Source organism: Mobula hypostoma, chromosome 1 (assembly GCF_963921235.1).
Source record: "Mobula hypostoma chromosome 1, sMobHyp1.1, whole genome shotgun sequence".
Classification (NCBI taxonomy): Eukaryota; Metazoa; Chordata; class Chondrichthyes; order Myliobatiformes; family Myliobatidae; genus Mobula; species Mobula hypostoma.
The window spans coordinates 229,194,146-229,206,123 of record NC_086097.1 but is presented as its reverse complement, the minus strand read 5'-3'; the positions used below and the strand labels follow the sequence as shown (position 1 = coordinate 229,206,123).

General features: G+C 39.6%; 1 protein-coding gene across 4 annotated transcripts in view; it reads left to right on the top strand.

The window, feature by feature from the left end:
• The window catches only part of tpd52 (tumor protein D52), a 213,670-nt gene that overhangs the window by 34,113 nt on the left and 167,579 nt on the right, over positions 1-11,978 (top strand). For all 4 annotated transcript variants that reach the window (XR_010020118.1, XM_063065563.1, XM_063065533.1 and 1 more), the window contains exon 2: positions 11,573-11,688. Coding sequence is in view for 3 of the 4 variants with exons in the window: in XM_063065563.1 (XP_062921633.1) it covers positions 11,573-11,688 (116 nt within the window). In the remaining variant the exon portion in view is untranslated. The remainder of the gene's footprint in view (positions 1-11,572; positions 11,689-11,978) is intronic.

Genomic DNA, 11,978 nt, shown 5'->3' with positions numbered 1-11,978 from the left:
AATAGAATCTTACAAAAGACTGCACCAACTGAGCGCATTGAATCAGTGTGCAAAAGACCACAAACTGTGAAAATACAAATTATTTCTGGGTTGTCCATGTTAATTCTGAAACTTGACATGTACTTTCTGGTGTATTCACTATTAGCAACAGGCAGTGTCTGCATCAGAATTGTAGTGGGAACTTCACAATACTGTAAAGTACAGGGGATTGCTGGATAACTGGGAGGAGGAGGCTTGCATTCCTGGAAAACAGTTTGTACTCTTCCCATAAATACAGAGCCACATGTAGAAATGAAATTTGGAAAAACTTCACAAATTCCACTAATGGATTTTATTCTGTGTATTATTTTTAGTCATGAGTTGTGGATTCTGTAAGGGCAAATTTCCATTACTTAAATAGCTGGCTTTGGACCCTGTTAAAGGAAAATCCAATAGTTGTCGGCTTTTCATGTCTAACACTCATCTCCTATCCCCATTCTTTTGCTATGAGCCATTTGCCAGATGCTTGTTTTTCCCACCTCATTTTCCCCAACCAGATTTTTACTTCATTGTGTATCATGACCATTAGTTTGCATTTCATTTTAAGGTCAATTTATTGTGATTTATATGCACCTTGTGACAGAGTATTCTAATGTTTTCCTCCCATAATTAGTAGGGAAATGTTGAGTATGACAGCCCAGTGCACCTGTAGTTGTGAACTTCCCATGATTCAGGACATTTACAAATACAGGTGTGGGGGGGGTGGGGGAGTCTGAGGGATCACTGGGGACCTAAGTCACCCCAACCGCAATCTATTCCAGCTGCTACCATCTGGGAAACGGTACAGCAGCATAAAAGCCAGGACCAGCAGGTTCCGGGACAACTACTTCCACTAGGCCATCAGACTGATGAACTCAAGCTGATTTGAGTGTACTCTATTAAGTTGACTGTTCTATTTATTGTAAATTTTTATAAATTACTATGATTGCACATTTAGACAGAGATGTAAAGATTCTTACTACTCGTGTATGTGAAGAATGTAAGAAATAAAGTCATTCCCATTCCCAATCCCAACAGTTTCATGTTAAATGAAATCAAGAGGTTCCCTCCCTAAATTATGTTGTTAGTAGCTAGTATTTCCCAAATCCGAATCAAGAACATGTTTTAACCTTTCTTTTCATATTGGCTTTCTTGGTTCTGTTTTAGTACCTTCAACCTTAACAGCAGCTCAGTTAGCATTTTCCGTATGCATATCAATCAGTATTTCTCAGATGGCAAACAGGATGATTTATGCTCCTTTGCTTGAATTTTTTTTGGGTGGCAACTTGCACATAGACTTGGTTCATTCTTAACGGAATACCTTTGGGTTCCAAAACCATTGGCTGTCACATTCTTCATCCAAACTAAGATTTGACAGAAACCATTTGTGAAAATATATCAGTATAAATGTTGGGCCTTCCTCATGCCATTCATATGACAGATTGAGGTCCCTGTTTAAAAAAAATGGCATCCATTACAAAGCTTTTAAGTTTCCAAGTGTATTTATAGAAAAGTATTAAATCAAAGGATTTAGCAAAAATGCTAGGAATAGTTAACAGTTCAGGCAGCTCCAGTGAAGAGAAAAACTGTTAATGTTTCAGGTTGATCGTTGGAATCTGCCCTTTGGCCATCCATTTGTCTGTAGCAGGTAATTATTTAGGTATTAAGAGTAGTTAAAACATATTATACTCCAGTTAATAAAGAGTTTTGAATTCTCTATTGGGATACAGATTTTTCTACTAATCGGATTCTGATTGAGGGGTCTTTCTAATTTGAAGTGAAAGTTAAATGCAATGATATTAAAATTCAATGAGGTAAAAAAAATTGGCTTTATAGTAGATGATTAATATACCAGATAACAGCATTGTGATATTTAGGGAAGGTGATCATCAGTATTCTTATTCTGCAGTCCAAGCATCCCCAGGAAAATATCCCATGTGTAATTAGAAGGACATCTACTTGATCTACTGGGAACCTGGAGCAAATGCCTGCATTTGTTTTGTGCTGTTGGAGCAATGAATTGCCTACTGTGCACAGGCTTTGTGCTGGGCAGTTCATTCAGCTCTGAAATAGGGAATTCAGGGCTGTTCCCTGGCCAGCACGAAGATTGGCAGCATCTGATTCTACAGTGTCTTCCATATACCTTGACTGCAGAAGCTCAAAGGCCAGTAACCACTTAAGAGTGGTGGCACAATACAATTGGGTATTGGAACACAAGATGATTTCTGAAACCTAAACAAGAAACAACAGAGCTGAGTTCAATTTAAGTTTATAATCCTGTTATTTGAACAGAGTTGAGCACAAATAAAATTTGAAGATGGAAAATTTAATGTAATTGTGTTTTTTTAAGGTCAATAAGGTAAATAGTTGAGATGAAAAATTATTAAGGCTTGATTTGTAAAGGCTTTTGGATGTGGAACAGTTGAAAGTTTGATTGAATTCTTCGGTAAGGACAGGTGATTGGAAGATGACAAATTTGGATCTCAAGGTTGTTATGATTGGTTTTCATAACTTGTGTCTTTAAGTATTTTGTGTTGTTCTTGAAACTGAAGATAAATTTTGCAAAGCACTGGTGAATGACATTGTGAGAAGGCCAGGGTTACAATTCAGGCTATTTCAAGGACTATTTAGGACCGCACAACCCAATTTACATCGGTGGTGCGCAAGTGGAACAGGTCAAAAGCTTTAAGTTCCTCGGGGTCAATATCACAAATGACCTGACTTGGTCCAGCCAAGCAGAGTCTACTGCCAAGAAGGCCCACCAGCACCTTTACTTCCTGAGAAAACTAAAGAAATTTGGCCTGTCCCCTAAAACCCTCACTAATTTTTATAGATGCACCGTAGAAAGCAAGTCCAATCCATAAATCTTAGAATTTCGATTAACATCTTCGAGAGCATCAGGACCCATCAGCCCTTCCAAGGGAAGCAACTTGAATCCTTTGGTATCATCAATATTTGGGTAAATTGGGCAGAACAGTGGGAGATAGAATTAAGTATGAGGTACTATATTTTGATACACAATTATTTGAAGAACCTTAGATTATTGAGGAAGAGAGCCCTCCTATACAAGTCAGTAAACATGGTGGATAAGTGCTGTATATAGAATGCCAGCCTTCATGAAATAGGGCATAGAATAATAAATCATGATCAGGGTTCTGTTTTTGAGTAAGCGATAGCTGGAGTATTATGTGCATACCATACTATAAGAAAGATGTGATTGCACCGGAGATGGTACAAAGGAAGTTTACTAGGAAGTTGCTTGGGGTAGAAAGTTTTGGTTGTGAAGCAAGACCAGATTCACCTCCATTCAGAGCTTCAAACATTCCTTCCAGTTGAGGAAACACTTCACCTGCTAATCTGGGGTTGTTTATTGCATCTGGTGCTCCTGAGGCTGCTTACTCTACATTAGTGAGACCTGACATTGTGGGATTGCTTTGTCGAGCACCTTCTTTCCATCTGCCAAAAGATTTCACAATCAATGAACATTGATTCCTCCAACTTCTGGTAATTTTTCACTACCCCCCCCCACCGCTTCAATTTCCCATTCTGATCTGTACTGAAGAGGTTCCATGTTTAAATTTTCTTTTGGATAGTTGCTTCCAACTCGGGCAACACTCTACTGTGAGAACTTGGCAAGCTTTGCCAAGCTTCAAATAGAAATTGATCTGCTGGCCCCATTTATCATGTGACCTATGCATTTGCCCTGACCATATTAGACTTGTGACTGACATAAGTCGTTGTAGGCATTCTAGCCTTTGAACATGTTGCTTTGCAGAAAGAATTGGCAGAGGTTAACCTGTAATTGTAGTTTCCAACCAAGTAGGATAGGTTCAAGATGAAAGTGAAATGATTTTATTGCCTGCAGCCCCTGGTTCTCTCACTGTTGCCACAATCTACATTTGTCTCCTCCCCTTCACCTCAAAGTACTACTTTTGTCATTTAAAAAAAATGCACACCTCTATCTTCAAGGTTGAGTTAATTCAAAATCTTGTGTGTGTCCATTGTTATCTGTCCTCTCAAAGGTTCTATTTGATTGTTTCAGTGTAATTTCAGCTTGATGCACTTGCCATTATGGTTCTCTTATTGGTACTTCCTGGCTTTCTAAATCTGATTCACTGCATTTTAATTATTTATCCCCATTCAAACCACTCCATTCCCCCCCCCCCTTTTTTAATATGTAAAATGTAGTTGTTTCCTTTATCCATGCAAGGGCATTGTATATATTTTACAGTGCAACCACCTCACAAGTAGAAACCCTTCCCTGACAGCATGAGGGAATGTATAATGCAATTTGATCTCGGAGATCAGGAACATGAACATGAAGTTAGATGATGCATGCACTCAGCATATAACACAAAGGATATGGTGGAAAAGTGAACTTGGGTTAACCATCTCCGGAGGTGATATGTTGGCTAATTATTAGACCATAAGACCATAAAACAAAGTAGCAGATGTCAGCCATTCGGCCCATCGAGTCTGCTCCGCCATTTTATCATGAGTTGATCCATTCTCCCATTTAGTCCCACTCCCCCGCCTTCTCACCATAACCTTTGATGCACTGGCTACTCAGATACCTATCAATCTCTGCCTTAAATACACCCAATGACTTGGCCTCCTCTGCCGCCCGTGGCAACAAATTCCATAGATTCACCACACTCTGGCTAAAAAAATTTCTTTGCATTTGTGTTCTGAATGGGCGCCCTTCAGTCCTTAAGTCATGCCCTTTCATACCAGACTCCCCCATCATGGGAAACAACTTTGCCACATCCACTGTGTCCATGCCTTTCAACATTCGAAATGTTTCTATGAGGTCTCCCCTCATTCTTCTAAACTCCCAAGGAATACAGTCCAAGAGCGGGCAAACGTTCCTCATATGTTAACCCTCTCATTCCTGGAATCATTCTAGTGAATCTTCTCTGTACCGTCTCCAACGTCAGCACATCCTTTCTTAAATAAGGAGCCCAACACTGCCCACAGTACTCCAAGTGAGGTCTCACCAGTGCCTTATAGAGCCTCAACATCACATCCCTGCTCCTATACTCTATTCCTCTAGAAATGAATGCTGACTTTGCACTCGCCGCCTTCACCACCGACTCAACCTGGAGGTTAACTTTAAGGGTATCCTGTACGAGGACTCCCAAGTCCCGTTGTATCTCAGAACTTTGAATTCTTTCCCCATTTAAATAATAGTCTGCCGATTTATTTCTTCTGCCAAAGTGCGTAATCATACACTTTCCAACATTGTATTTCATTTGCCACTTCTTTGCCCATTCTTCCAATCTATCCAAGTCTCCCTGCAGACTCTGTTTCCTCAGCACTACCGGCCCCTCCACCTATCTTTGTATCATCAGCAAACTTAGCCACAAAGCCATCTATTCCATAATCCAAATCATTGATGTACAACGTAAAAAGAAGCGGCTCCAACACGGACCCCTGTGGAACACCACTGGTAACTGGCAGCCAACCAGAATAGGATTCCTTTATTCCCACTCTGTTTCCTGCCAATCAGCCAAAGCTCTATCCATGTATGTAACTTTCCCATAATTCCATGGGCTCTTATCTTGTTAAGTAGCCTTATGTGTGGCACCTTGTCAAAGGCCTTCTGAAAATCCAAATATACAACATCCACTGCATCTCCCTTGTCCAGCCTACTGGTAATTTCCTCAAAAAATTGTAATAGGTTTGTCAGGCAGGATTTTCCTTTAAGGAATCCACGCTGAGTTCTGCCTATCTTGTCATATGCCTCCAGGTACTCTGTAACCTCATCCTTGACAATCGACTCCAACAACTTCCCAACCACCGACGTCAAGCTAACAGGTCTATAATTTCCTTTTTGCTTCCTTGCCCCCTTCTTAAATAGCGGAGTGACATTTGCAGTCTTCCAGTCTTCCGGAACCATGCCAGAATCTATCGACTTTTGAAAGATCATCGCTAATGCCTCTGCAGCCTCCACAGCTACTTCCTTCAGAACATGAGGATGCATTCCATCTGGTCTGGGAGATTTATCTACCTTTAGACTATTCAGCTTCCTGAGTACTTACTCTGTCATAATTGTGACTGCGCACACTTCTCTTCCCTGCCAACCTTGAGTGTCCGGTATACTGCTGATGTCTTCCTCATTGAAGACTGATGCAAAATACTCGTTCAGTTCCTCTGCCATCTCCTTATCTCCCATTACAATTTCTCCAGCATCATTTTCTGTCGGTCCTGTGTCTACTCTCACCTGTCTTTTACTCCTTATATACTTGAAAAAGCTTAAGTATCCTCTTTGATATTATTTGCTAGCTTCCTTTCATAGTTCATCTTTTCCCTCTTAATGACCACCTTAGTTTCCTTTTGTAAGCTTTTAAAAACTTCCCAATCCTCTGTCTTTCCACTAATTTTTGCTTCCTTGTATGCCCTCTCCTTTGCTTTAACTTCAGCTTTGACTTCTCTTGTCAGCCACGGTTGCATCCTTTTTCCATTCGAAAATTTCTTCTTTTTTGGAATATACCTGTCTTGCACCTTCCTCACTTCTCGCATAAACTCCAGCCACTGCTGTTCTGCCGTCCTTCCCGCTAGTGTCCCTTTCCAGTCAGCTTTGGCCAGTTCCTCTCTCATGCCACTGTAATTTCCTTTACTCCCCTGAAATACCAACACATCGGATTTCGGCTTCTCTTTTTCAAATTTCACAGTGAACTCAATCATGTTTCAGTTGCTGATATATAATTGCAATGCTTTACTTGAGCTACTTGGCATATATGAAATTTTTTTAAATGCTGGTTTTAATTTGTCATGCTAGCCCATTTATTAGATATCATTCATGAAAGCAGCCTCTGTTGAAGACTTGGCAAACACAATCTGAAACTGTCTGAGCAAGTAATTGAGCGTTTAATTTACATGTAAGGTCTGGGAACAAAATGAGTAGTTTTGAGTGATCCATATAAATTCATGTGACTTTTTGTTTCTGACAAATTATTTGAACAGCCAATTGTATTCTTAAATTTGATTTTATAAGCATAAAAGTACTGTTTGTTCCTTTTCTTGGATTACCATTCTTGGAATAAATCAGTTGTGCATGTTTGAAGTTCAACTCTGCCAAACTATGCTGTTGCATGTGTTTCCTGAAACTTGAATTAAATTATGAAAGCATTTTTGTGCTGTATGATTCTTGACTGTCTGATGCTATGTCTAGGTTCTAAATGAAAGCATTGGGCTAGTCATACTGCATCCATCCCCTACTAGCTAGACGAATGTTTCTAAGACCCTCCGATTTAATGGCAATTTTTCAGTCTCCAAAGAGCTAAGTGTTTCCACTATCAAGATTCAAAGTATTCTCTGATTAATAAGCACTGATCGTTGATTAGATCAGAGAATTTTTCATCTTGCTTTATCAAGGATTAACTGGCGTGATTGATCTCAGGGTGTGGCATGCAACAAAAAACAATTATAAAGAATTGTATATAAATATATGTAATTAAAATACCGGCATGCCTTTACAATGTAAACAATATTTTAAAAAGTGGTTTAAATTGTCCACAATGCAGTGATGGGGGTAATAAGTAGTGGGGAAAGGGGTTAACTAGAATTGCTGATCAAATTAATTGCCTGAGGGAATCTTAAACTTTTAAGATCGGGAAAAACAAGTTTTTGTTTTGATAGCATTTATAGTACTTTGCAGAAGCGAGCTTTTGGAAAAGGCATTTTGCAGGGTGGGGAGTATCCGCAATGAATTTTTCTGTCCACTTCTTTGTCTTGGCCACATACAAGTCCTGCAGAAATGGTAGACTGCAGCCAATTACTTCTGCTGACCTGACAGTTCATTGTAGTTTTTGTATATTGCGAGAGGATGCTGCACCAAAACAGACAGTGATGGTTGTTGTGAAGATGCTGTCTATGATGGCAGTGGAAAATTGCAACCGTATGTTCTGGGTAGGATGGAATTTTACCAACTACTCCAAGAAGTACATCCTCTGCCGGTCCTTTCTGTTTCTGAAGGAGATATGGTTCCCCCACATGAATGCAATCCTGCAAAGTGATGATGCCCAGGAACCTGAATGTTGAAATGGTGCTAAATGTAGAGCAGTTGATGGTGGGTGGAGAGGAGACGTACATCTCCGGAAGTTGATATGCATCTCCATAGTTTTGAGGGTATTCAGCTGCAAGTTATTGTGGGTGCATCAGGCCACTAGCTTGTTCACTTCCTAGGACTACTTGGATTTGTCGCCTCTGGTGATTAGTTCAATGACAGTGGTGTCATCCACAAACTTTACCAGTTTAACTGATGGATTATAATTACAATTCAGATCCTTGCCAATCCACAATTCTTCATTGGCTTAAGAACTATTTGCTGAAAAACATTTTGAAATAATATATTCAAAGTTTCTTCCTCCATTGATGAAGTTGGGTAGGAAACAGTCCAGTATTCTTGAACCATGACAACATTCCACCTCTTCAGTCCAATCTAATTGTTTATGTCTTAAGTTTAGAGTAGTTATGGAAAGGGACAAGGAACAAGCAAAGGTGAAGATATTCAACTGGAAGGCTAATTTCAATGAGCTGAAAAGGGATCTGGCCCAGGTGGATTGGAAACGCAGATTAGCAGGTAAAATAGTAAATGAACAATGAGAAGCTTTAAGAGGTCAGAGTTTGGGTGTAGCATAGATGCACTTCAATAAGGGACTCTTACGTTCAATAAATATTTAAAGATGGGGATTGAAGTTAAGTTGTTTTTGTACTATAGCTAACAAAATGCAGATTACAGAGGAGAGAGGAAAAGGAAATAATGGCTAAAAAATTTGAAAACGATTTGGTAATGCCATAAAAGAACCCAAAGACATAACAAAAAGAGGATGGTGGAGTCATCAGGAACCCAAAGGATCTTGTAAAATGAGGTGTCATACCTTACATACGAAATAACACTGGACAGCAAAGATTTTGCTTCCTGAATACTTTTGGGCGTATCTTACGGATTTTGGGCTGCTGATCATGAAAATCACCATGAAATTTCCTTATCACCCACTACTTGAAAGAAAAAATTGTCTATACTTGTTATTTCAATTCATAATTCAAGACAATTAAAATGTTGCCCACAATGTAAGCTGAAAAGTTTTCTATGTTGTCCAGGTATGCCTGGGCATGCTTATGCGGGGTGAATGCCGCATAGCAGGACAGATTTTTGAAAGGCTATAAGCGAATCACGTGCACACCTTTCTACATTGCATTTACATGTTTTTAGGTGTGCAATCACGTTGATGTGCATGCTCTACACAGATAGCATTATGACAAAGTAATTATTTTTTCAGGAGTATTTGTGATAGCAAAATATCTCACCAATGTTGCTACAGCCGTTTTACTTTTTGTTGTATTTGTGGCGATTGTACGCTTAATTCTCAAAGACGAGCATGACGGCTGTTGTTTGGGTGTAAAATTAGCAACCAAGACACAGCCTTAGCTTCTCACCCTTGTTGCGCAACATGCGCTGTCGATCTTAGAGCTTGGCTAGGAGATGCTCGGAAGTCAATGTCGTTCCTTGTTTGGTTGATATGGCGAGAATAGAAGGATCAGGTGACAGACTGCTTTTGTCTGACCAGTGTGTCGGGTTTCTCTGCAAAAAAGAGTTCCATTGAATACCCCAATTTCCCTTGAGCCACGCGACCTGTGCTGTGCTAGGAGACTAGTACCGAAGCCACCAGAGATATGGAGTCTAGAGGAGGCAGACAAAACCATGGTGCATATGCCAGAAATGAAAAACTGATACTGATATAGATTTTGAATCTTTTATGTCGAGTGAGCCTCACTTGATAACTTAATCTGAGTTGTATGATCTGGTCAGAGACTTGCATTTGTCAAAAGCTAAAACAGAATTACTGGGTTCAAGACTGCAAGGATAGAATCTGCTGACTCCAGTCACAAACTTTTTTCCATGAATGATTTTGATAATTGAGATGGATGTTTCTCAGAATAACAGATGCTAAAATTAAGGAATACATTTTTGTTGGTCCACAAATCAAACGGGTAATCAATGACAGGCATTTCAAAGATCTTCTCGTGGAACTGGAAAAAATCGCATAGAAAACATTCAAGGATGTTGTTGAAAATTTTCTAGGAACTATAGAGCACCAAACAATGTGCAGCTGGTTGACAACATGCAAAATCATGAAGTGCAACACGTCACTAAAGATTCATTTTCTGCATTCCCATTTAGACTTCTTCCCTGCAAATCTTGGTGCTGTTAGTGACTAGCGTGGTGAAAGGTTTCACCACGATGTTGTGGCCATGGAGAAGTGGTATCAGGGCAACTGGAATCCATCTATGCTGGCTGATGATTTTTGGACACTTAAGCAAGAAGCCTCGGGCACTGAGTACAAGCAAAAGTCAGCAACAGAACATGTTTAGCTTAGTTGAACTATTGCAAAGAGTTACACAATTAAACCGTTGTGCAATTAACACACTCAGTAAAAGTTAATTTCTTATTTCTCCAAATGCCTCCATGATATAAGTAGTCTGAAATTGTATTTGTTCAGCTTCAAGCAGTCTATCATAACCACAAAAGATTTGAGGAAGCAACACTTGGGGGGAAAAAAAATTGCTGTTCAGTGTAATTACGTTATCAAGCAAGAGGATATCAACAAATTAGATAATAGGAAAATAATGGATGGTATTAAATGGGTGGAGATAAAAGGTTACAATTAGGTCAAAAATAGAAATTGACCTTGGGTTAATACAGGACATGCGCAAGATCAAAAATCTAACCATAATCTTAAATCCTCTTGCAGAGAAAGATGCTTAAGATGCATTCTTCAGAAGAGGCGCAAGGATGAATCTTAGAACCATAGAACGCTACAGCACAGAAACAGGCCATTTGGCCCTTCTAGTCTGTGCCGAAACATTATTCCGCTAGTCCCATTGACCTGCTTCCAGTTCATAACAGAGCATAGAACAGTACAATGCACTACAGCCCCTTCGGCCCACAATGTTGTGCTGACCATCAAATCCTGCCTCCTATATAACCCCCCACCTTAAAACCCTCCAGACCTCTACCATCCATGTACCTATCCAATTTATTCTTAAAACTTAAGAGTGAGCCCGCATTTACCATGTCAGATGGCAGCTCGTTCCACACTCCCACCACTCTGAGTGAAGAAGTTACCCCTAAACCTTTCCCCTTTCACCCTAAGGCCATGTCCTCTCATATTTATTTCTCTTAATCTAAGTGGAAAGAGCCTATTCACATTTACTTTGTCTATACCCCTCATAATTTTGTAAACCTCTATCAAATCTCCCCTCATTCTTCTACGCTCCAAGGAATAAAGTCCTGACCTGTTCAATCTTTCCCTGTAACTCAACTCCTGAAGACCTGGCAACATCCTAGTAAATCTTCTTTGCACTCTTTCAATTTTTTTCAATGTTTTCTCTGTTTTTTGTAACAGGTGTTGAGCTAAAATTTTTTATAATGTAAATGTTTTGAGCAGTATTTTCAAAAGTTAAACCTACAGGGCAAAGGTAAATGGGTGCAAAAAGATGCAAGAAGATAATAGATAACGGTAAAATATTTCCTTTGTTTCTTTTGCAGGACTGCTGCAAAGTGATCCAGCACCTGAAATGGGGGAAGATGCAGCAGCAACTGCTGACTTGCGCGGTGGATTGACCGATGAAGAGAGAGAAGGACTGACCAATGAACTTGCTAAGGTAAAGAACGGCCAAACTAAGAATAGACAGATTTGTATTGTGTTTATCATAATCGGAAGATCTAGATCAGAAGGATTCTTCCAAGGATTTTATCACAAATTGTGGAAATGCACATTCTTTGTCGTTAGTGACTTTGAATTTACGGTATAGTCCCATGAAAATGGATCTTGCAGAAAGATCAGTGAAGGTATCTTCTATGGTACTTGCCTTCTTCGGTAGGATGCATGTGGAATAAAAGCTCCCCCTCCCCTCATTTTGTTATTGATTTTAGATTGTTACACTCTGATTTC